The sequence below is a fragment of the Vulpes lagopus genome, chromosome 8 (genome assembly GCF_018345385.1).
Source record: "Vulpes lagopus strain Blue_001 chromosome 8, ASM1834538v1, whole genome shotgun sequence".
Classification (NCBI taxonomy): Eukaryota; Metazoa; Chordata; class Mammalia; order Carnivora; family Canidae; genus Vulpes; species Vulpes lagopus.
In genome coordinates, this window is record NC_054831.1 from 105,895,724 (window position 1) to 105,921,185 (window position 25,462).

Genomic DNA, 25,462 nt, shown 5'->3' on the forward strand with positions numbered 1-25,462 from the left:
CAGCGGTGCTTACAAAGCTACTTTTGCCCTCCGGTCTCAAATATAACGACTGAGTTTAGTGTCCCAGTCATGTGTTGATGCGCGGAGGATGCAGCAAACGGCGCAAGAGGAAGGTTGAGCGGTCGAGCTGGGAGCTGCGGTGAACCTGAAACGCTGAGCGGAAGGTACGAGGATACAATCGTTAGATCATAGAATGAATGAAAGATCTCGGGGAGGCCGCTGGGGGCGCAGCAGGAGGGGGGACCCTGGAATTTGACCCTGGGCATTTGTGCTATTCTGATATTTTGCCGACTGGACTCCCCTTGATCCCCACAACAGGTTTTATGAGACAGGTGGGCCCGTGCCGCGCTGTGGGAGCAGTTCGGTGGGGTCCGTGGAGGTCAGGGTTTGGATCGGGCAGGGGAGCCCGGGGTTCGCGGGCCCGCGGGGGAGCTGACCTGGGTCCAGGGGAGATTTGTGTGTAGACGTGGCGAGTGATGTGTTATACGTAGTGTGAACAATATCGTGGAAGGTTCCGGATGCCCGCTGGGGAGTTTGTGCCCGAGGTGATGGGCACCCCGGGGCAAGGTTTGCTCTTGAGCAGGGGTGTAAAGGGCTACAAGTAGTGTGGACTGTCTGACCCGGCATCGAGATCCGGGCTGGGTCGGGCGTGCGGAGGGCGCCGCGCTGCCGACCGCGTAGCAGGCCGTCTAGGCTGTGCTGGCCGGTGCACGTGCGGGGACCGTGAGCTAGGTTGGCCGTGGAGTGAGGGAGACCTACCCCCCATCGCCAGCATCCGGGGTGGGGAAGCGGGGAAGTCGCGAGTGGGTCCAAGAGGGCAACTCGGAGGGCTGGCCTTACCCTGGGCACCGTCAGGGATGGTGGAGGCAGATCAGAGCAGTTGGGCCTCCCTCCGTGAGACGTGCTCCTCCCAGAGAAGGCCCAAGGAGCCAACGAGTGGGATACGGGGTCCTCGGGTGGGGGCAGGGGGACCCTGGTTCTGCCTGGCGTCCGAGGGCAGCATAGGGCAAACGGGGGCAATTGCGGGAGGCGCGTTTTGCTTTAGGGCACGGAATCGAAAGCCTCGCCGTGCGGGCGAACCCAGAGCAGCCCGTCTGGCCTTCTGCACGCTCGCACTGTGCAAACGACTGTCCCATTTTTTTTTTTTACTTGTAAGTAAACAGAGACCTGGAGGCAAACAGCTGTAAAAGTCTAGAGTCAGGGTGCCCCGGGGGCTCTGCTGTGGAGCCCCTGCCTTCGGTCCAGGTCATGACCCCGGGGTCCTGGGATCGAGTCCTGCTTCGGGCTCCCTGCATGGAGCCTGCTGCTCCCTCTGCCTGGGTCTCTGCCTCTCTCTCTGTGTCACTCCTGGATAAATCAATAAAACCTAAAAAAAAAAAAAAGTGTGGAGCCCAGGTGTGTTAGTTGATTTTCCTTTTGTGGCTGAATTTGGTTTTAAGATTCAAAACCTTTAAAACGTAAAAAACTGTTAACTGGAAGTGCAAATTAAATACACCTTTAAATGAAATACAATTTAAATGTAAAAACGTAAGCGTTTAAGAAATGAGCACGTGTCTTATTTATGAATCTTATTATAAGTCAGAGGAGCGTTTTTAAAAACTTGAAGACCTTTTTTTATCACTCCACGAAATTCTAAATCATAGCCAATATGAACAGTTCTCTGTAGTGTGCATTTTCCTCAGTTTCTCATACAAGATGTATAATTTTCATTATTAAATGAAACCGCACAACAGATGTGATTTGCCAAAGTACCTTTTAAAGATCTTCTATCCTTTGACGTATCTAGATGTTGTTGGGAGTTTATATATTTTCAGAATCTGAGAATTTTATCAACTAACGGAAATTCTCCAAAAGCTCCTTAAAATACTGTTGAACTTCTTATTTTTCTCAGTTTCAGTGTGTAAAGTGTACTGGACGGGGCGCCCGGGGGGCTCAGGTCGTGAACCTGGGGCCCACCCAGCTGGGGGTCTGCGGCTCCCTCTTTCTCTGCTCATCAGTCCACCTGCTTCTGCATGCGCTTACTCGCTTTCTGTCAAATAAATAAAATCTTTTTTTAGAGTATACTAGACCTTCTCATTCCGTATGTACTGTTTCTTACCCTCTTTCATATTTTTCTCCGTTTCTGACCCTGGGCTGTATTCGGGGTAACTTCTTACGATCAAGACTGCAGTTTGCTGATGATCTCCTGACTTTCCTTTCTTTGCTCCGTAACCTGTGCACTTATTTTATTTTATTTTATTTTATTTTATTTTATTTTATTTTATTTTATTTTATTTTATTTTATGAGACAGAGAGAGAGAGGCAGAGACACAGGCAGAGGGAGAAGCAGGCTCCATGCAGGGAGCTCGACGTGGGACTCGATCCTGGGACCCCAGGGTCACGCCCTGGGCTGAAGGCAGGTGCTCACCTGCTGAGCCCCCCGGGGATCCCCTTGCACTGAGTTTCCAACCCACCACCTGTTACTTTTTTTTTTTTTTTTTCACCTGTTACTTTCTGAAGTTGTTTGGTTCTTGGTCACGGCAGCCAGGAACAAATCGTGTTCTGTCTGTAAGTTTCTAGTTTGGTGTTTTTTGTTGTTGTTGTTGTTGTTGTTTTTTAGCATCAAACATCCTTCTGTTGTGGAACATTTGGTTAGTCTATTACTTGAACCTCTGAGGGTCTAATTTTGCTGTTTTATTGTCTTTCTCATGATCAGTAGTTTTGTCAAGTGTCGGGATTTTTGCCCTGTGGGCCTGCGACCAATGAGGCGCACCCCCGTGGGAGCCCTGGGAGGCCGAGCTCACCGTAAATGCGCGCACGAGCACGCACGGGACTATCCTGATGTAAACTTTGTAGTCAAAGATTTCCAAAGAACACCTTTCCCCGACCTTAGCAAAGGCTTAGACTGAAACGGTCAGAGTTCCCTCTCTTTTCCTTTTGCTCCTGGTCGTAATTCTCTGTTTGGCTCACGACGTATGTCCTTGGCGTGTCCGATGCAGGAGGTCAGTTCAGGCGCCCAGCCACATGTGCATCCGCAGCTTCGTCTCTTGCTGTCAAAGGCTGCGGAACCCAATGTCTTGGTGGAGTCCAGCAAACCTTTCCAGGGCAAAGATTCTCCGTGGGGTCATCACAGTGGTTTTTTGATGGGTCTTAATTGTAGGACTCGTGGAAGGCCCCCTTGCTGGGAGCTCGACTAACCTGCTTGTTGTTAAAAATAGTCTAGCTAGTATTTTAAGCAGTAGGGTCCTCAGGTGATTGACTCCATCATACGGAAAGAGCAGAAGTCTGGATTTAAAGACACTTAACAGGCCTTTGTCACCTTGTAAGGACAAGCTTACCCAGGGTCACTGCCTTCCCTTGGTTCTCTGATAGCACCTGGTGCTTCTCTTCAGGGTTACATGGTAGCATCACATGGTGTGACATGGCATTAGCTGTTTAATTTTGTGCTTTTTCCAGTAAACTAGAAGTTGCCCAGAACAAGAACCCTGGCTTATTCACGTTGGCATAAGTGCTGACCACAGGGCGGAAGGGAAGAGGCACAGAAATAGGAGGATTTGAACACGTCAGTAAAGCGGGAACAACTGGGGCACCTGGGTGGCTCAACGGTTGAGCATCTGCCTTTGGCTCAGGTCATGACCCCGGGATCCGGGATCTGGGATCGAGTCCGCATTGGGCTCCCTGCATGGAGCCTGCCTCTCCCTCTGCCTGGGTCTCTGTCTCTCTCTCTCTCTCTATCTGTGTCTCTCATGAATAAATAAAATCTAAAACAAACAAAAAACCAAAAAAACAAGCACCCTCCTTCATGCCCATCACCATTCAGCCCATCTCCCACCTGTCTCAGTCAGCGTTCTGGACCAAGGTATGGCCTCCTGGGAGGGATGATCGAGACGTTATCCCATGAACCTGGATTATATTACTCAGCTAGTGACCCTTCACCTAGAGAAGACCATGAACACGGAGAGCTAGCAGGGGACAGGTACGCTTGTCTGCGCTTGTGTGAGCCTGTGCATGTGTGTTGGGGTCAAGGTGAGCCGAGCGTTGTCGGTGAGAAGTGCTGATTGGGTGCTGGCCATATATTTGGAATTGTCTTCATCTGTTGGGGCTACTGTAACAAAATACCGCAAACCGAGTGGCTGATAAACCAACATTTATTTTTTATAGTGTGGAGGCTGGAAGTCCGAGTTCAGAGGGCCAGCTGGGTCTGCGTGAGGACCCTCTTCTGGGTCGGAGGTTCTCATTCTGTGTTCACATGGCAGGAGGGGCGAGGGAGTTCTGTGGTTTTTTTTTTTCCCCATAAGGAACTAATGCCATTTATGGAGGTTCCAGCCTCCTAAGCACTTCGCAGAGCCCCCACCTACTCATAGCATTAGGATTTCACCGTCTGTTTTAGGGGGACGCAGACACCCAGACCACAGCAGGCCTGTACACAGACCTTTATTCTTTGCTGTCCCCTGGAGAGAAAGCTTTTAGTGTTTTATTTCTTAAGTTTCTCCTGGGGAGGAAAAACAAAACCTTTCATCCCCGCGGAATCTATGTGGAATGAGATATTAAGACTTTTTTCCCCACGGTAATTTTGAAATACTGAGGCTTAGCATTTTTATTGAAAAGGGATATTCCTATGTATTATGAAGTAGGAGATGGGTAATTTGTAATTTAAACAAGAATACCTAGGAATTTTAATGGTAGACATAGAAACACAAAATTCATGTTAGTTCCTGGGCGATTACAGCAGGGGTAGTATTATGTGTAGTTTATGGTTTTCTGGACTGTAGGAGCTGTCTTGTGAGGAATGCCCTTCCTGGAGGAAGCCTTTTGAAGCTGGCTGGCTTCGTCGTGGAAGAGGCACACCCAAGCCTTTATTTTTTTATTTTTTTAAATTTTTTATTATTTTTTTTACACCCAAGCCTTTAGAAGCAAAATTAAAACTGTCGTAATTGCCAAGAAGGACATGGGACGGTCATTGTTATGGGACATTGAACAGCCCTAGCCCCGCGGCACCGGGATCTGTTCTCCCCGGCGCTCCTGATACCCTGGGTTCTTCCCTCGTCCTTGCAAACACCCATGGGTCCCAACCAAAAACAAACAAAAACAGACCGAAAAGGTAAAAACCCCGATTAGGAGTCTCTGTTTCACTTCAAGTGCCGGCTGGTAACTTCTGACTTCTAATGAGCGACCCCGTCTGACTTCGCTGCAGCCCCCAGGAAGTGTCCCGAATCAACACCAAGCCATTAAGCTTTTGAGTTGAAGGTACTGAGCTGTTTGTGTGTTTGGACTGGTCTTTGTACGTTTTTAGAGGGAAGGACCCTACGCTTCTCTATACCCATATTAATAATCAGAGTAATGTTTTAAATTAGACATTTAAATTGTTGAAGGGTTTTATTTATTTTTTTGGTAAGTCATTGTAGGTTTTTTTTTGTTTGTTTTGTTTTTTTTTTTTGGGGGGGGATCTTTATCCTTTGAGAACTTCTTTGTGTTACTGTTAAATCCCAAATGGCGAATTGCACAAAGTCCTTTTTTTTTAAAGGTTTTATTTATTTATTCATTCATAGAGATGCAGAGAGAGAGAGAGAGAGTAGCAGAGACACAGGCAAAGGGAGAAGCAGGCGCCATGCAGAGAGCCCGAGCCCAACGCGGGACTCGATCCAGGGTCTCCAGGATCACACCCTGGGCTGCAGGCAGCGCTAAACCGCTGCGCCACCGGGGCTGCCCTTTTTTTTTTTTTTTTTTTTTAAAGAGTGTTACAGCACTTTGTGCCTATTACTAGCTTCTGTAGGTAACACTTGTTCAGAGCGCAGGAGTATACCTGGGTGGGAGTCAGAAAAACAGGACGATTTTGGGGGCTCCCTGGTGGCCCAGTAGGTTCAGTGTCCGACTCCTGATCTCTGCTCAGGTTGCTATCTCGGGGTCCTGGGATGGATGGAGCCCAGTGTCAAGCTCCATCCCCAGTGGAGAGTCTGCTTCGGAGATCTTCCTCTCCCTCTGCTTCTCCTCCTGCTTGAGCTGATTCTCTCCTCCTCTCTCTCAAATAAATAACTCATTAAAAAAATTAACAATTTTTGACTCTGTTTTCACCAGGGAAACTATTTGAACACCAGTTCTTCCCCTCTTCCTGCTTGAAGACCCAGCCCACGATCCCGTTTCTCGGGGGGGGGGGGGTTTCCTGATGACTTCACCCACAAAGCTCTTCCCTTCCCCCCAGTGTCTAGAGGGAAGCTTGCCGGTCCACACGGTCATCTTTACGTCTTACTGCCTGGTTATGGCTCCACTGGCTCTTTCTGGGCTGATCCTTCCACCACCGAGGCTGTGGTCAGGAGCCAGCAACTCCTCAAGTTACGGATCCAGTGGGTCCTTCTCAGTTGTCAGCGTGCTTTGCTTCGTCCACCCACAGCCTTTGCGGCCTTGTCTGTCCCTCTTGGATCATGTCACCGTAGTCCCCCTTTCCAAATTCCCAACCTAGCAACGGAGCCATCGAGGTAGGAGTACGGGGTCTGGACCCAGATTGCCCGGGTTTGAGTCCTGGCTCTGCCCCCTCGGCGTTGTGTGACCTTGGACGAGGTGCTCAGCCTCTCCGTGCCTCACTTTTCCTGTGACGTGAGGCTGATAGGAGGCTTCCCCTATTAGAGGAGTATGGAGGTTCTCGTCAGTCAGAGAACCTAGTCAGTCAGCGCCGGCCCTGGCTGCTGGTTCTCTCAGTGTCCTAGTGAACTCCTCGTCCACCTTTCTCTCGTTCTCCAGGTCGCCGTGTGGCCTTGGTCTTTGCGTGAATCCCTGACAACTTTGACTACTGTGTGATCACTGTTTCTTTCCAGCCGAAACCTCTCTTCCTTGAGCTCTGGATCCCTAGTTTTGACCTGTCTTGGACTCCAGTTACCACATTTCAAACTCATTATGGCCAACGCTCCTATTATTATTATTTTTTTTCTTGAGGTCTCCTGTTTGCTTCTCTTTTCTTCTTCCCTATCCTGATGAATAGCCCTCAGTACCCGGCTCCCCACACTAAGAGTCGAGGAGTCACCGTAGCATCATCCAAGTCTTTATCCCCTGTGTTTAGTTAAGCACTAAGGCCTGTCCAGTTTGTCCCCTCACCTCCCAGATTTGTCTGCCCTCCTGGTGATGGTGCCCTCCAGTGAGGTGCCCAGTGTCTAACCCTAACGCCTGAACGGTAGCAGTGGGGTTTTATCGGTGTTCCTGACCTCAGAATCACTCCTCCGCCTGCTGTCACAGCAGCCTCTGCAAAACACATTTCAGATCACATCCTTCTCGTGCTTAAAGCTACCCACCGGCTTGGAGTCCACATTACTTAGTGAGATGTATCTTTGGGATGTGGGACACGTTTCCATCCTTCTGTCCCACCACCACCACCACCACCATACACTTTTTAAAAAAATTCCTGGCCGTGTTTGTTCCTCCATGAACAGCTCTTTGACACTCCGGGCAGTTGTGCCCATGATTTCCTGTGCCTGAAACGTCCTCCCATTTCTTAGTACGCCCGGTAAATGTCCGTCGTCTTCCTCTGCTTTTCAACAAAGACCTGTGTTGGCATTTGGGATGGGAGGATTCTTTATGCAGGTTTGACCTGGCGTTATAGGAGGCCTCCTCGGTTCCCAGGTGCTGAACGCCAGCAGCAGGTCCCTTTCCCCTTCAGTTTTTTCCACCATCCCATTATGCCATCATTTGAGAATCTGAAAAGATGCCCTGCCCCGTTCTAGATACTTTTTTGGGATAGGAGAGCCCCTAACTAAAAATGTATATAAAGGCTCAGCTCAGGCTCTCTCTCCTAGGGGAGCCATGCTGATACCTCAGCTATGAGAGGCGAGAGTATTTCTGCCTCCTTGTACTCCTAGAACCCCACACGTATTCTATGGTCATCTTGTTTTCCTCTCTCACTGGGCCTGTGGTTTCTCGGAGAGGAATCATTTCTGTATTCCGATGCCTGAGAGCTTTATATGACCCTTGGTATTGTCTTTTCCTTAGGTTATTGACCTACTGCACATCTGTAGCCCTTTCTTGTCACATAGATTGAGACGGACCTGAAGGGAGACACATTTTTTTTGTTCTCCCAGTAATAAACATATAGGAAGTTCTGAGTATATATGTACTGAACCAAATTAAACATTTAGAGACCAGTCCCATTTCTTTTTCTTTTTGAGAAAGAGAGAGAAAGCGCATGTAAGGAGCAGCTGGGGCAGGGGCAAAGGGAGAGGGAGACAATCCTGAGCGGACTTCGTGCTTAGCAAGCAGGGAGCCCAACACCGGACTCGATCTCACAACCTCACGATCGTGACCTGAACAGAAATCAAGAGTGGGAGACTCAACCAACTGAGCCACCCAGGCACCCCAAGACTAGTCCTATTTCTAAGGCTAAGCCTCCTTTCTTTTAATCTTCGCTTTAAGGTCATAATTCTGGATGTTAAATGATCATTCTAGAGTTTCTCTGGGTTATTACATGTGCATCAGCTAGTTTTGTCCAGAACTGGGTCTACTCATTTCGCTATATCCGTTTAAAAACATCTTAATTTTTATTTATTGTTGAGTTGACCCGTAATGTTAAACTAGTTATAGGTTCCAGCATAGTGATTGACAGATGTATACAATACGCAGTGCTCACCATAATACATGTGTTCACCGTGCATTAATATAATACTATCAACTCCATTCTCTGAGCTACTTTCATCTCCATGACTTGTTTTCGAGCTAGAAACTTAATGCCCTTCCCCTACTTTGCTTCTCCTTCCACCCCTCTGGCAACTACCAGTTTATTGTTCTAAGCCTTTTTTCATTTAATTTTTCAGATTCCACACAAGTGAAATCGTGTGGTTATATATTACGCTCCAACACTACAGTAAAGCTAGAGAAAAGAAAATGTTGAAAATAAGGCAGGGGAAATAAATATAGAGCACTGACTATCTGTATGGAAGCAAAAATCCGTCTATGAATAGACCAGAGCAGTTCAAACTCACGTCGTCCAAGGGTCAAGTGTGTTTCCTTGCTTTATAAAAATGAGTGGAAAGTCATAGAAATGAGAAGCCGACAAAGAAACAAGGGTCTGATAAATCTGATAAGGTCCTTTGCCAAAGTGGAGAATGATCAGTACCAATTAGTTCGTCAGCCGATGAGTTGTCTGCCCTTAGGCAGACAAAGCAAAAGTAAAGCACATTGTAGGAAAAGCTGGGGTATATATTGTTAAATTATTACCAAAACGGAACACGCAGTTAGTGTTACGAGTCCCTGGCAAGGGACCCTGGGCCTCTGAAACTCTATTGCTCCCTTTGTCGCAGATTTGGTGTGTTTTAGGGGTGGATTATGTATAAAAGTCGGGGGCCAGTGACCTTTCCTCCTTCCAAACCTATTGCTCCAGCCTATCCGACTCCTTAGTGTTTGCTGAAGACCAAGCATCCGCGTTTCATTTTTTCGTGCCAGGCCTTCTCTGCCGCCCGTTCCACTTACGATGCATTTATCACTTGATGCGTACCCTATGCTACCATGTTCCATGGGGTCGGTGGGATTACTCCTTCAAACCTGTAGCTTCTCCTGGATGTGGGTCTGGACTGTCGGTTCATCAGTGATCAGGGCCGGTAGTGTTTTATAGATTTTAATCTTTCCCATGACAGCCTCCCTGGTGCTTGGCACAGAACAGGCGACAGTGAAGTGACTTCCGGGCGAGATCGAGGGACTTCAGAGACCTATGGCCATCAAGGGGATTGGCATCCTGGTAGTTGGGTCTTACCCACGATGCCTCGTGATAGGGGCTTTGCATTGATTGCGAAGGATATGCTAAACCGGTCAACGGTGTGAGATGGTAAAGGTTCAGTTGATTTTTTTTTTTTGATAAATTTTTTCTTTTTTTTTTAAATTTTTTTTATCGGAGTTCAATTTGTTCAGTTGACGTGTTAAAGGCTTGGCTCTCTTACCCGTTTCCATGTGTGGGGCCAAAACGCCTTCCGTGGGCCTGGCCTCACCTCCCGGTTGCTGGCGCGTTCTCTTCTCCTTCTGCAGTTAGCGTGACCACTGTGCAATGCACTCGGGATCCCACGCTTGAGGGTTTGCTTACAGGCAACCACCGTTCCCACGTACAGCTTTCAGACCGAGCTGGCAGTGGAGCCGGCGGGGGTCCTCGCTCCGCCCTCTGGGTTTTCCAGCCCTACGGGGAGGCCCCCGCCCTGCAGAGCCACGGAGAACCCTTCGGACTCGGGGTGCTTGGAGGGTCCTCTGCGCTGAGGCCGAGCTGCGCGGGCCCCAGGGTATGTGGGTCATCTTGATCAGTGTCGTAATTAGAGGCCACCCGAGACGCCCAGACGTGTAGACCACCTTGAGTGGCAGCTTGATAACCGCAGCCCACCCTTGAGTGCGTGTGCTGGGCTCTAAGTATTTCCTGTCGCTAGCGTCGGCCCTGTCGGCCCTGTCGGCCCTCATGACGTCTTGGGACGCCGGCCGGCAGACGAGAGGCTGCCCGGGGTCGGGACGTCCTGGGTCACACGGCTGCACCGGGGCCGCGTGCAGGCTGTTCTGAGGCCTTCATCCCGTGGTGGCGGCTGCGTGGAGCCGAGCAAGGCGCCCTTGCCGAGACTGTGCTTATGTCACAGACGGCCTTGTCCTGGAGCTGAGGGGACCCTGGGCTGACGGGTCGGTCGCGCTGGACTCCCGCCAGGTTGGCCACTTACTTCTCGGGGCTGCTTGGTCTCCGCCAAGTGCTGCGGTTTTGCTGCGGATTTTATTTTTATATATTTTTTAAACTCCTGTAAAGTGGAGATGGCACCACCCACGTCCTTTATGGGGAAGAGCGGGTGTCAGGGAAGCGCCTCAAGTGAACCTCTTTGAAATGGAGACCACGGCCTTACAGGAAACGGTGGTGGAAAAAAGATTGGCCCAGGGTTCTATCTTTCTTTCTTTTTTTTTTTTTTTTTTTGAAAATGAAACCAAAATTACGAAAATGAGCATTATTTATAAGACTTTGTATTTTATTTCTGTGGCTAGCGGGTGGCAGTACCGGCTAGGAAGCAGGGAAGCTAGGATGCCTGCTTTGCTGTGTTCAGTGCAACCTAGCGTAAATGCAGTTTTCAACTCTGCTAATTTTTCTTTTTAGGAGGAACATAGAGGGAAGTTTGTGCATGTGTGAGAGAGACGGTGGGGGGGCATGACTTTCTCTGACAAAATTGGTTAATTGCACACTAGGACATTGATGCTGTCCTATTTGATTGTCAGAGCACTAGTATGAGGGTTTTTGTTTTTGTTTTTGTTTTTTTTTTTTTTTAGATATTTGCTTCAGGGAGAGAGAGAAAGAGACAGAAAAGAGCAAGCAGAGGGGCAGAGGATGAGGGAGAGAGACAATCCCAAGCAGACTCTGTGTTGAGTGTGGAGCCCCACACGGGGCTTGATCTTACAACCCTGAGATCATGACCCGGGTGGAAATCAAGAGTCTGATGCTTAACCTACTGAGCCATCCAGGTGCCCCGAGGGTTATTTTTATTAGAAATACTTAAGAAGTTCTTCTGTTTTCTCAGAGGATAGGGAGGAGAACATATTCTTTTTCCATTAATGCTGAGATTATCTTTAAGCTTTTATTGCATTATGATCATTTTTCCACTTGTTCGTTGATCTCTGCCATGTTCTCGTTGATTGGCAGTTTTAGGATTTCAGGAATTTGCCAGTACCTAAAAACACTATTCTCAATTGTATTTGACCTTGTTTCATTAAAAAATAAAAAGAGAGAGATTTCTGATTTTATCTTAGGTTGATCTGTATTATTTATAACATCCTGTAACCATGTCGAGACCAAGACAAACAACTATAAAACATCTAAAGTACAAGGGGGGTCGGCTGGAAAGTCGATGGTAATATTAAGTTGGGGTGGATGAGGCAAGAACTGATGTGGGAGGCAGTTGCTCCTCATATTCCAGGGGGTCAGGTGATGGAGAATTATTCTTGGGTTTAGGTGACTTTTGCTTCAGACTAACCTTGTAACCGTAGCAATTTGTGAATGAAGATTCAGGCGAGTAAGACTTCTTCCACATTCCCCTCAAGGCTGCTGGGAGGAGACAGAACATGAGAGACTCCTAACTCTGGGAAACGAACTAGGGGTGGGGGAAGGGGAGGTGGGCAGGGGGCGGGCGTGACTGGGTGGAGGGCACTGACGGGGGCACTGGATGGGATGAGCACTGGGTGTTATGCTATATGTTGGCAAATTGAACACCAATAAAAAATAAATTTATATAAAAAAGTAAGGTTAAAAAAAAAGGCTGCTGGGAGGACACCCTGAGATGTTTGTCAAACAAGGAGCACAGCACCTAACCACGTCATTCGCCTTCCAAATGTAGTTTCTAACAGAATTAACGAACGTTTGACCATTATTTATTGTTAGATCTCATAAGATGCATACAAGCCAAAGATTTCTGGCATGTTCCAGGACAAAATTGAAGTCATGGGTTTTATATGGAATCAGTCTTAGAAACCTAGAATTATGTAAAGTAAAAAATGATTGCTTTCTGTGTAACTTGAATTTATATGTTCTTTTATTTTTAATTTTGAATATTCTCTTCACTTGTTGAATGGTCTAATTTTTATTAGAAGTGACCAGCAAATGAAGATACAGGAAAATTAGGTATTCTCTCTAATATGTGTGAAATCCTGAAGATTTTGTATCTCATGGTTGTTGTTGTTGTTTTTGTAAGACTCCCCCCCCCCCCCCCCCCGGTTTTGGAAGGAAACTTAAAAATTGTGGTTGTGTACAAAGACCTCGAATCATTCTGGTGTCTGGTGGAAAGAGTGGAAATACTTTGGCTTTAGATTTTTCAGGAAACCTTTTTGAAAAATAAAGATGAAAAAACCCAACCTGCTTGAGTCTGAGAATTTTTTGAATTGCAGATGTAGAACTCAGGCGTTAGGAAATGGAATGGGGAGCGCAGCGTTTGCGTGGTGAGCGCTGGTGTGTGTAGGACATGGGCAGTTGCTTGCGTAGCAGATAGAAGCTGCTTTTGTCATTAAACTTGACGTGAGGGGAGGCGTGGCATGGTTTAGTCCTGCTGCTCCCGAGGGTCTAAGACGTTTGTCCCGCGTCTGTTCTCTCTCCGACTCAACTAGGAAATTCTCATAGGGGTTCGCAGAAGGTTTGGGACCACGGCTGGGAATTGTGGGGACTCTAGTTTTTTGTTTTTCATTTTTTTTTTTGAGTAAAAAGTAGTTTCTTTGAAAAAACAAAACAGTTGCTGTTCCAAATGGTCGTTAAGTTTTTGTACTGAGCAGCGGCAAAGGGCAGAGGCGGCGGGGATGCCGGACCAGTTCTTGGAGGTGCTCGGTGCTCGGGAGGATGGCGTCGGGCCCCTGCTGGCCGAGGACGGAGGAGAGTGCAGGTCGGACGCACACACCCGTGTCCTTGGCGTCGCGGTGGCTGAGCGGGCCGGGGACCGGACCCCCGTGGCCCGTGCGATGTGCCCCCGCCTCAGGCCCTTGGCGCTGGCTGGCCCTTGACTCCAGCCCCGGCGCCTCGGCCTTCCCAGGTCTATGCAGGCTGCCCGGGGACCACGGGGGAAGAGCCCACAGCCTACGTGCGGAGCAGGCCTTCCTGGGTAGGAGCAGATCTGCAGCATGTGGTACCCTAGGTAAAACAGACAAGCAAAAAACCCACGTGTGTCCGTAACGTATTTATTTATAAAGTGTACTATGGCGACAGTACATTTTCTTTTTTTAATAGATTTTTATTCATGAGAGACCCAGAGAGGCAGAGACCCAGGCAGAGGGAGAAGCAGGGACCCCGATGCGGGTCTCCATCCCGGGACCCCAGGGTCACGGCCTAGGCCGAGGGCAGATGCTCAGCCACTGAGTCCCCCAGGCGCTCCACAGCAGTATATTTTCTAAAGCCTACCCCCCAAATTAAAAAGCTATGAAGATTAAATGCCATTAATAACCCTTTTTGGTGTCACTAAAAGCATTAATACGTAATACATGTCAGCAAAAGTCGTAAGACACCTGGATCATCGTTTTGTTGGTTTAGTAACAGACCCTCGGTGTGAAGGTCTGGTTCAAAGCGCTCTTACTTTGCAGTTGAATTCCGCGGGTGTCACAGCCGGTTAGGATAACCTCCTCGGGAGACATACATTCTAATAGATGCACAGCGCTAGCTGTGCTTAAAAATTAGGGGATCTGTGTTTTATTTTATTTTTTTTTAAGATTTTATTTATTTATTCACGAGAGACAGAGAGAGAGAGAGAGAGAGCAGAGACCCAGGCAGAGGGAGAAGCAGCCGACGCGGGACTCAATCCTGGGACCCCGGGGTCATGCCCCAGGCTGAAGGCAGGAGCTAAACCGCTGAGCCACCCAGGGATCCCCGGGATTTGTGTTTTAATTCCACCCACTAATTACATGGGTTCACTAATGTTTAAAAGCAACTGCAAACTCTCCTCTTCCCTGATCCCAGTCAGTCCTCTTAGAATTTAGAACTTGCCACGTTTTTAAAATAGAAAACCCGTGAAACATTTGTTTTGAAAGATTTATGTAGATTTGGAAGCTTTTTTATTTTCCCAGAATTTAAAGCCCGCAGATGTGAGGGCTTTATTAGGTTGCAAAGCTTTAATTATAGCAGCAAAGTCACAAAGCAGTGGTAACGTGTACTAATAATTCTTTTTCAAAATGTTATGATAGCCTATCCTATCTCTAACCTCAATTTCCTTTGAGATATTTTTCACTTACTAAAATATCACCCCTTTCTTGAGGGAACAGGCTATTTATTTGGAAAAAAATGAATGTTTTTAAGGACATGTCATAAATAGCTACTTTTCTTAGAAAAGCCGGAACCTGCTGTTTTGGAAAGAGAAAACCACGTAGTACGTGTTTAAGCTCGACAGCTCCTTAAAGTACTTTGCCGCAGTATAAACGATACACTTCCACGCGGTGTATGGATTTTTGTGATCCTTTCCTAGCTCATGGCAGAAACTGGAAAGATTGGGCCATGTTTGAAATTTTGTTTTTTAATCTGAAGATGTAATGGGCTCTATTCAACTGAAATTCTTATTGCTGTAATATTAACCACCGTGATTGATGTTCTGGGGACTTTTCATTTTCAAGTTCATAGTGAATGAATGTTACTCAAGGTGTTTTTTAAGCTTATTATGCAAGCAGCTCCCCTCCCAGTGGTTGTAGTTGAATGCTTTTCCCACAAAACATTACTTACTTTCCTTCCTTCCTTCCTTCCTTCCTTCCTTCCTTCCTTCTCTTTCTTCCTTTCTTTTCCTTTCTTTCTTTTTTCTCTTTCTTTCTCTTTTCTTCTTTCTTTCTTTCTTTCTTTCTTTCTTTCTTTCTTTCTTTCTTTCTTTCTTTCTTTCTTTCCTTCCTTCCTTCCTTCCTTCCTTCCTTCCTTCCTTCCTTCCTTCTTTTCTTTTCTTTTCTTTTCTTTTCTTTTCTTTTCTTTTCTTTTCTTTTCTTTTCTTTTCTTTTCTTTTCTTTTTTTTCTTTTCTTTTCTTTTCTTTTCTTTTCTTTTTTTTCTCTTTTCTTTTCTTCTCTTCTCTTCTCTTCTCTTCTCTTCTCTTCTCTTTCTTTTCTTTTCTTCTTTTCGAGAATGGTGCACAAGAGAGGGCCAGGGATAGTCCACAATATGGGGCTCAATCCCAGGACCCCGGGGTTATGACCTGAACTGAGAGTAGGTGCTTAACCACCTGAGCTACCCAAGTGCCCTGAGAACGTTAGTTTTTATTAAAGGAGTTAATTCAGTCTTCAGATTAACTCCATATTCTCATCAAAAGTAGTTTCTTTTAGATGTATCATCAGATAAAATGTAAAAAGCTGAGTAAGGGAAAACATCTGTATTTTTATGTGTGTGTGCCAAACGTGTCACACAGCTTGGTGGTGCTCTAGAATTTATTAGAATAGTTGGTAGTGTTCAAAGTTTTGCTCATAAGAATGCATTTTAGTTTTATTATTTTCTATGTTATTTCATTCCTTTTAAAACCACATTTACTGGGGGATCCCTGGGTGGTGGCTCAGCAGTTTGGTGCCTGCCTTTGGCCCAGGGCATGATCCTGGAGTCCTGGGATCAAGTCCTGTGTTGGGCTTCCGGCATGGAGCCTGCTTCTCCCTCTGCCTGTGTGTCTGCCTCTCTCTCTCTCTCTCTCTCGCTCTCTCTGTCATGAATAAATAAATAAATCTTAAAAAAATAAATAGAAATAAAACCATTTACTGTAGGATACACTTCCTTTGCTGATAAGTAGAAATTTGAAAAAGATCTAATTTTATCAAGTTTAGTGAAAAATTTTTAAAGCCTTGAAATTTTGCATGGCATGATTGTAAACATAGATAAAAAAAATTGCTGATACCTTGAAGTATAATGTAAATTTAGGGCACGGGGTCATGGTATTATATGCTATTGGGTATACTTTCATATTTTAAATACCTAGTTAAATAGCTGATTTTTTGGGAGGGCTATCGATTTGTTGATCTTAGTCATTTTTATTTTGTAGCAGGGTTGATGAAAAATTCATATTTAGGAATGAGTCTCATTTGTCACGTTCTTATTAGTATTAGGTCTAATTTGAAGTTTGCTTCCTAGAATCCTTAAGCCATTCATGCAGTTTATGAGGTTATTTATTTATTTATTTATTTATTTATTTATTTATTTATTTATTTATTTATGATAGAGAGAGGCAGAGACACAGGCAGAGGGAGAAGCAGGCTCCATGCCGGGAGCCCGATGTGGGACCCAATCTTGGGACCCCAGGATCGCACCCTGGGCCAAAGGCAGGCGCCAAACCGCTGAGCCACCCAGGGATCCCTATGAGGTTAGTTTTTATTAAGAATTGATTATAATATAAAAAGTCACTTAAGTCGGTCTACATCAACTGCCAAAGGGCACAGTGTGTTGAAAATGAGCTTGTCAGACCTTCCGTCTTCTCTGAGCTTGACTTAGGGAATATAACTCATGACCTAGGAGGGCACCGTGGCAGCATGTGTATGAAGTATTAATAAAACTGAAGTTAAAGGTTTTTATTAAAAAATAGGGCTTTTGAGTATTTTCCTTTTTTAAAAAATTTTATTTATTTATTCATGAGAGAGAGAGAGAGAGAGAAGCAGAGACACAGGCAGAGGGAGCAGCAGGCTCCATGCAGGGAGCTCGATGTGGGACTTGATCCCGGGACCCTGGGGTCATGCCCTGGGCTGAAGGCAGGCGCTCAACTGCTGAGCCACCCGGGTGCCCCGATTTTCCTTCTTGCCTAGTGCATACTTTGGATATTACTGTACTAAATATCACAGTTTGGGTTGCTATACGCCTGAAGCCCTAGCAGACGTCCCCTGGATGCTGCAGCTGGAGTGCGGCCTGGGAACCAGAGGCAGAGCTCGGATGCTGGTGGGGTCTCCCTGTCGGACCCGTTCAGAATTCTCACACAGCTACTCTTCACTTTGCCTTTAGGTCTTTCTTGTTGAACAGAGGTTTTTGAGGGCTGGACCCCGTGGCAATCATCTTTGCGTAACAGTTAGCCCACTGGAGGTGTTCGGTGAGCCCCTTCTGGAGTGGTGCTAGCTCTTTGAGCTTCAAGCCGGCGTCTGGGTGGGGCCCTAACGGAGCAGGTGTACCCCGAGGGAGATGGGATGCCTGCAACTGGTGGAGAGAGTAGTGAGCCCCCTGTGACCCTGTGACTGAAATCTTTGGCCTTCTGGATGAAAGACCTACCTTGTTCCTGAGGTCTCCTGCCTCATTTGGACCAAGGTGGATTCTGACCTCAGAGTAGCCTGTTACTCAAGGAGTTCACTACAGCAAAACTTTTACCATGTTTATGGTGACTTTCTTGGCTTTTCGAAATACTTCTCTTTTGAGAGCAGTCAGTAGGATAATGTCTGGGGTTTGAAAGGTTCCCTTATGTGTGAAAGAAGAAAGCAGGGTGTGTTTTGTGCAGATAGGATCTCTTTCCCATAGTTGATAATTTGGGGCCTGCAGTTTTGCTAGCTGTTGCTCTTCCTCCTGTTGGTGACAACTGCAGGGCAGGACACGGTCGGGCTAGTGGGTTACGGTGCCTCCAGTAATAACAATTCTCATTCGTTATCTTCTTGCAGATGCAGGAGCCATGGAGTTGAGCTGCAGCGAAGTACCTCTTTATGTAAGTGCCTGCGCACTGGATGGCAGGTCTGAGTGCCCTTTCGTACACACCTGTGTGACTGAAGCGGGGACAAATGTTGGGCTCACCATTGTTGTTGAGGCTTTTCACCAAAAAAAAAAACCCCATAGAGCGTTACTGTCTTGTTCAGGTGTTCACATGGACCCTTTTAAAACTGATTGATTCTCAGTTCTAAAATCTGGGTTTTAATAACATTTCCCTGAGTAACTTCGTTTAAACTGTATAACTTCTGGATTGAGCAATACCTGTTTCATTCATGTGAATGACTTTTGAACATTGTATATTACGCTCTCCTGATAATATTCAGGAATATTTTCTCTGTGTGTCTTTTTTGGGGGGAGTAAGGTTTAGTGGCAGCTGTGGCAGCTAAAATAAAATAGGAATTTGAAGAGCAAGGCACTGGGGCATCCATAGATTAGGTGGAGATTGAGGGGACAGCGGTGCCCAGGGGGGACATGCCTGGTCAGGCGTGCCTTCTGCCTTGAGGGAGGAAGGATTCCATTCTTGAGAACAATTACTGGGCACAACAGAGAAGTGAATGGATGGTGTCTTCACGTAGAAGATGGCAGATGTCTTCACCCTCCCTCCTTAGTTCAGTCAAAACCTCTTTCCTTGGAATCTGAGTTGGTGGGGGGTGGGCACTTTGGTTTCGGGTGACCTTTGAATCCTCTCATGGAGTTCAGGCCCAGAACTGCATCTAGGCTAAGAGTATGAATTCCATTTAAGTTAATCCTTAATGTAATGGAGGAACTAGAAGAAAATCAGAATCTTTGATTAAAATCTATTTATTCATTTCCCCGTACCACATCTCACTCACTACCCAGGTAGCCCACCTTCCCTCCTCCTTCCCCTACCTGTCCTCTTCCCTTATACAAACTCCATTCTATTCTCTGCAGAAAAGTACATGATAGAATGAACGGATGTCAGAATAATGAGAGAGGTGCCTCCTAGGTTGCCCAGTGGTCCGTAGTACTCTCTAGGTTGCGATTTGCAGATCATAAAGTATAGACATTTGGGCTCGGCTCATGCGTAATTACAGACGAAGACTGGTCCAAGGCTCAACTGTAAATAGCTCCTGGTTTTCTGGCTTCTTTTTTCTTTTTTCTTTCTTTCTTTCTTTTTTTTTTTTTTGGTATCCTCCTCTTCTTAAGCTCTACTTTCTCTGCCCTGCTCTCCTGCCTCAAAACAAATCCCACAAACCTAATCAAGATATAGAATCTTGGGGATCCCTGGGTGGCTCGGCGGTTTGGCGCCTGCCTTTGGCCCAGGGCGCGGTCCTGGAGTCCCGGGATTGAATCCTGCGTCGGGCTCCCGGCATGGGGCCTGCTCCTCCCTCCTCCTGTGTCTCTGCCTCTCTCTCTCTATGTCTATCATTAAAAAAAAAAAAAAAAAGAAAAAGATCTAGAATCTTGTAGTTGATGAACATACTAGTGTAGCTATTTTGATTCCTACCTATGAGACTATGATCAGATTAGGGAAGAGTCAGTACACAAAGCCTATGGAGAGAAGGGGCTTAAAGGACAAACAAAAGCAAAAATAACTTTTTTTCTAATCATCAGACCGTATATACTAACTGGAATAAGACGAAATATATGGAAGGTGTTAAGAAACCATTACTCATAATCTCACCCCCTATAGATACTGTGTTAAAGTCTTTGTCATTCTAAGGTGCAGACTTTTCGCCCCCTCGTTTTACCAGCTCTGAAATTGAGATGCTCTTATGTGCCATGTTGTAGTTACTATCTATGCCTACGTGTCCTTGGTCACAGTGGTCCTGTGGTTGTCACTTAGGACTACCTGTGTGCCTTGCTGGTGATATGTGAATTAGATGCTTTCAGAATAATTCCACTAGACTTGGCATTAAAAAGCTAAGTTACTCTGTATACAAGGTAACATGGAAGACATTGAAACAGTGGCCTGATACATAAAATCTGTCTAAATTTAGAAGTTCTTGCAATTAGTATAAAATGAAATTCAATCCTGCCATAATTAGTAATTTTTTGGTGGAATATAAAATAGAAATTATAACTGATATAAGTGATTACCTTAGATTAGATGAAATAGATTGTTTATGTTTAACATGACTCTTAAAACATGCATACGTATGTGTCTGTATGTATATTAAATCTATATATAAATATAAAAAATATAAAAATATGTAAAAATTATTTATATATACAAATCTGATTATAACTGATTTTTTTCCCCTCACTTAAACTTTTATGTCAGTATTACAAACTGATGTCAGCCAATTTGACCACTTGGGCACATGCAGTAAGAGGCCAGAAGGGATATACTTTAATGAAAACAAGACTTAAAACCAATTTCCACCAAATTAGTAACATATAAACAGCATACATAAGAACTATACTAATACTTATTGCTGTATTTTGAGGCAGGCCTCCTCTCTGCTTTTTTGTGTTGAGAAGTTTGATAAATAGTTACTTCTAGCTTCTAGTTTATAAAATCTGGTTTACAAATCTTTAATTTTTAAAATTCATATTTACATTTTACATATGTTATAACAATTGGAAATATCAAGAAAAATTAGAACCTCATGTTTAATCCTGTCACCAGTATGAGCACTTTTGATATTTTAGTATGTTTTTTCAGAGTTTTATTGATATTTGTGTTGAATTTTATTGACGTTAAAGCATTCATTATTAAGGCATTTATTTAGATAAGGTGTTTTCTTATTTTACTGCAATATGTATATATATAATTAAAGATTTTCTATTCTTAAGTAATCTCTGTACACAACATGGGGCTTGAACTCCTGGTCCTGAGGTCAAGACCAAATCAGCCAGGTGCCCCTTGACTGCAATATATTGGATTTCTTAATTTTGTTACTTTTATGTACTAACAATTCTATTTGTTACGATTTTTTATTTTAGAAAAACAGATTGACTCTGGCAAGTGTATAATTAAACTAAAACCCAAATATAACTAGTAATTTTAAAGGGCCTATAGCATACTGAGATACCTTTAAATTATAAAATAATAATTGCATGCTAATGAAAAAATCTCATTAAGATGGTCTTTAAAAATATAAATTATAAAATCTATCTCATGGAGAATTAGATCACATAAATGGAGTGATAATTATGGGGGGAAAATGTGATGGGAATTATTCTCAGCTTTGATCCACCCTCCACCTTGTTCAGGTGATTATTTTGTTGTTGTTGTTCCTTTGATTATAAATCATTTTGACGTAAGAATTCATTTTTAAGGGTCAGAGGTCTTTGCTTCTAGGTCACTAAAGAGAATCCTTACTAAAAATAGTAGAGAGCATTCATTTATCAATTCTTGGAGATTTTTGGGGTTCTTTAGGGAATTCTCTATATAGTATCTTATTACCTGGAAATCATGGAAGTTTCTACTTCTTACTGATTTGGATGCCTTTTATTTCTTTTTCTTGTCTGATTGCTATGGCAAGGACTTCCAGTCTATGTTGAATAAAAGTGGTGAGAGTGGGCTTGATCCCAAGACCCTGAGATTGTGACCTGAGCCAAAATCAAGAGCTGTCCACCTAACCAACTGAGCCACCCAGGCACCCTTATATTTTCTACTTCAGTTTTTATTTTATTTTCTACTTCAGTTTTCTGTATTATTTAGTTTACCGTTTTGCCAGCACAATTTTAGTTTCCATTGGTTTGTTTTTAGTCCCTATGTGGTTATCAAATCTTGGCCTGTTTCTTATGCCCATAATAGTTTCATAATCTTGTGTATTTTACTGTATGCACAAAGAACTTAAAATTTTTTGCATGTCAGGAATTTGTTTCAGAGCGTATTATGACTCTGATTCTGTCTGGTGTGCTGTAGAACTTTATAGTTCTTTTGGCAAACGTTAAAGGAGGCAATCTTAGTGTTGGAGATGCAGGGATATTCCTCAACTCAGCCAGACTCATTCTGATTTTTGAAGTGAACAATGGAGATCCATTGAGTTGTTATTGCAGGAAAAGAAACCCTGCACTGTGTAATAAGGTTAGAGAAGAAGCAGGAGTTGGCATCTGGTAGCCAAGAATTCTGAAATACCGATTTGTAGACCATGGGGATGTGAGCCTTGTGAATCCATTTTTCAGCCTCTGAGCAGCTTCCTGCGTCTGTGCTTCAAGGGGCACCAAAGGAGCCACATTGAAGGCCAGGCTGTTTGTTCACGATAGAAAAAGAAAAGCACAGATGCATGTGATCTGGTTTGAGGTCTAGGCTTAATTTTCGTTTTTTATTTTTATTTATTTTTAAGGATTTTGTATGTTTATGTATTTTAGAGAAAGGAGTACAAAGGGCAGGGAGGGGCAGAGGGAAAAGGAGAGAGAGAACCTGAAGCGGACTCCTGGCTGAGTGTGGATCCCAACACGGGGCTGACGTCAGGACCCTGGGATTATGACCTGAGCTGGAAACAAGAGTGGGGTGCTCACCGAATGAGTCCCCTGGATGCCCCTCAGCTTTGTTTTTAGATTGAGTGACAGACAACATGGTTTTAAGAGGAGGACGAGTGTTAAGCTGGCAGAGTTGTGATGATGAAACTGATGACAAGTGTGAAAGCCTGGAAGAGTGTCAATAATGGTGAATATAACTGACCTCCATGTTTATTCTCTCTCTTAAACCTCCGTAATCACTTGGGAGCTTAAAAGTTCTAAATTGGAAGTCATGAAGTTATTTTTATTTTCTTAGTTTGTTGTTTTTGGCCCTTTGTTTCCTAGTTTGTACATAAAAAGATAGGAAATGATGCAAGCAGAGTTTAAAAGGAGGAGAGATTTTGCTTACTTGGTATTTGAATTTTGAAACAGAAAGAGATTTTGCATTCACAAGCCAAGTAATATTTTTGCTGTTGGGTGTTTTTTGGTTACTTTTTTAAAATTGGGTTTTCTCAAAGTTTTTGTAAATTGACAAATGTCCTAAAACACATACATGTTCTACTTGTTAAGCTAGGAATTTCTTTCCACATATTTTTATTTTTATGTAAGTTGTAATTAGCACTAATCTTCCCAAAATCAGCTCCGTGCTGTGAGTAAAGCAGAAGAGCTCTTCTTTGAGAAATTGTTGATTGCAATGATTTTTTTCAATAAAAATAGGTCCATTTTAAATAAAGTTATTTAACTCTTGTTCATCATAAAAAAATAAAGCAAAAATATTAGAAATTACTTTTTGCAAATAAACACACAATATTCCATAAAAGGAATCCTATGGAAAATCTGTTAGGATCCTGGGCAGATTCTATTAATTAATTCCTCCCCATTTTATACCTCCTTTTCTCTCTCCACTGGTAACTGCTGTTGAAAATGGATGCGTTTCTCTCAGCAGCATTAGAATTCCTTTGGAACTTACTGGCAAAAAGAATTCTGAGGCCTTTACCCCAGACCTACTGAATCGGATATTCTGGGGGTGGGGCCTAGCAATCTGCATTGGAAAGCAGCTTTCAGGTAGTTCTGTTGCACGCTACAGTTTGAGAACCAGACTTGATGTATATATTTACACATTTTCGTGTGCTTCTACAGTCCTGTGCATAAACTTAGACGCAGCTTTAATAAAATCGTTTTTAAAAATCTGGCTCATATTTGGACTTCTGTAACTTTTCCAACTAAGCAATAGTTGGTAGAAACTCCTCTAAATCATCAGCTGTAGCTCAAACTCATTCTTTTTAATGAGTGGGTATGGACCAGGGCACTGTCTCTGGATGGATATTCACTTTATTTTGGTTCTTGGCAACCATGAACAATTATTTACTAGATATCTTTGTATGTCATTATATACTGATATTTTTGTCTCTGTAGTAGAGATTCCCAGGAGTTGAATTGCTGAATGAAGGGTGTATTTCAAATTTTAATGGGTTGCTTTGCAAATGAGATGTAGCAGCATTTCATTAAGTAACTTTCAGATATATTAAATATCTAGTCTTTTTTAGCTTTGATAACTACTAGTTATGAAAAATTGGGTGTTCTCATTTTCATTGTGCAAAGAAAAGCAGTGTGTTAAATTTTGTATATTTTATAAATGCTCAAAAATGTCTTGATCTTTAATTTTCTGCTGTGGTTCTTCTCTGACGTTTGCTGAATTCTGGTTAATGCGAGGATCTACTCCATGGAGAGGTTTCTAACATCTGCAGAGGGCGTGTCTGTGAACCTTTGCGTGTGGGCTCTTGCTCTCTTCCGCCCTTCAGGCGTGTTCATCGTAGCAAGTCGCTGGGAAGAGCCTCATCCTCTCTCTCTGGAGGCTGCTAATGGTTTAATGGTTTGGCAGTGCAGTGTTCACTTCAGTAGCTCGTTGCCAGCTGGATCTAAGCTGCTTCCCTATTCCCTGAGCATCTCATGTTTGCTACTCTTCAAGCTCACAGCATCCTGCTGTGTTTGTCCCAAGAATATTAGTGGCTGCTGGGCTCATTGTATATATTAATTGAAAGTGTAATCTGATGGTTAGAGATCTGATTAGCTCCTTCGGTAGCCGAGCTGACCCTCCCCCAGACAAGCACTTATATTTTGGGCTTTGGAGTAGCTTCCTTGAGTCCTTGGCTGAGTGCACCCTTCCTGGTCCCAGCCTTATGGGGGGAGGACCCGAGGACAGGTCCCACCACCTGTTTCCTAGCCTAGGGAGGCCGCTTCCTATGGAGGCCGGGACTTGGTGGCTTTGTTCTCTGCTCACCTGGCAGACGCCTCCTTCCTGACCCGTGCAGACTCCCTCTAGCTTCTGGTTCCTGTTGAAGGAAATCCTGTCCTCCAGATGCTGCTCCTTCCCTGCTGGTGGCTCTGCATCCCAATGGCTGCCTGTGGCTTCTCTCCACGATTATCCCAGTGTTGGGGGGGGAGAGTAGCTCTGAGACTTTTGCCTGGTCACCCTGACTTTGAGATGAGGAAATTAAAGTTCTCAGGGAGAGTGACTTGCTTGACTCATTAACTGAGCTGATTTGATATTGAGAAGTTTTGATGATGTATTAGAAGTCATAAAATTTTGTTGTTCAGAAATTGGGAGAGACCCCAATAAGCCTGGGTTTTTCCCACCCTCAAAATGTCCTGCCACCACAAGTTGATTGCCCCATTGGCTATTACTCAAGGGTGCCATTTTGTTCTTTACAAGCATGCAGTCTCTCTTGAGATTTTTTATTTTTTAAGATTTATTATTTATTTATTTATTTATTTGAGTTTTTCTTAAAAGTATTTTATTTATTTATGAGAGACACAGAGAAGAGGCAGAGACCCAGGCAGAGGGAGAAGCAGGCTCCGTGCAGGGAGCCCGACATGGGACTCGATCCCAGGACCCGGGGTCATTCCCTGAGCCAGAGGCAGACATTCAACTGCTGAGCCCCCCAGGTGCCACTGTCTTGACCTTTTATGGTGAAGAATGATGTCACTTCCTGGGCCTTCCATGAAAGCATCTCCCTTTTCTCAATTTT

At 44.5% G+C, this 25,462-nt stretch overlaps 1 protein-coding gene across 6 annotated transcripts in view; it reads left to right on the forward strand.

Moving 5' to 3' along the window:
• ARHGEF28 (Rho guanine nucleotide exchange factor 28) overlaps positions 1 to 25,462 on the forward strand; it is a 297,631-nt gene that overhangs the window by 36,450 nt on the left and 235,719 nt on the right. For 5 of the 6 annotated variants that reach the window (XM_041765582.1, XM_041765596.1, XM_041765581.1 and 2 more), the window contains exon 2: positions 18,014 to 18,057. In XM_041765582.1, coding sequence (XP_041621516.1) covers positions 18,025 to 18,057 — 33 coding nt within the window. In that variant the 5' untranslated portion in view covers positions 18,014 to 18,024. Of the gene's footprint in view, positions 1 to 18,013; positions 18,058 to 25,462 lie in introns of those variants that run through there. The other variant, XM_041765586.1, reaches the window with a different exon arrangement.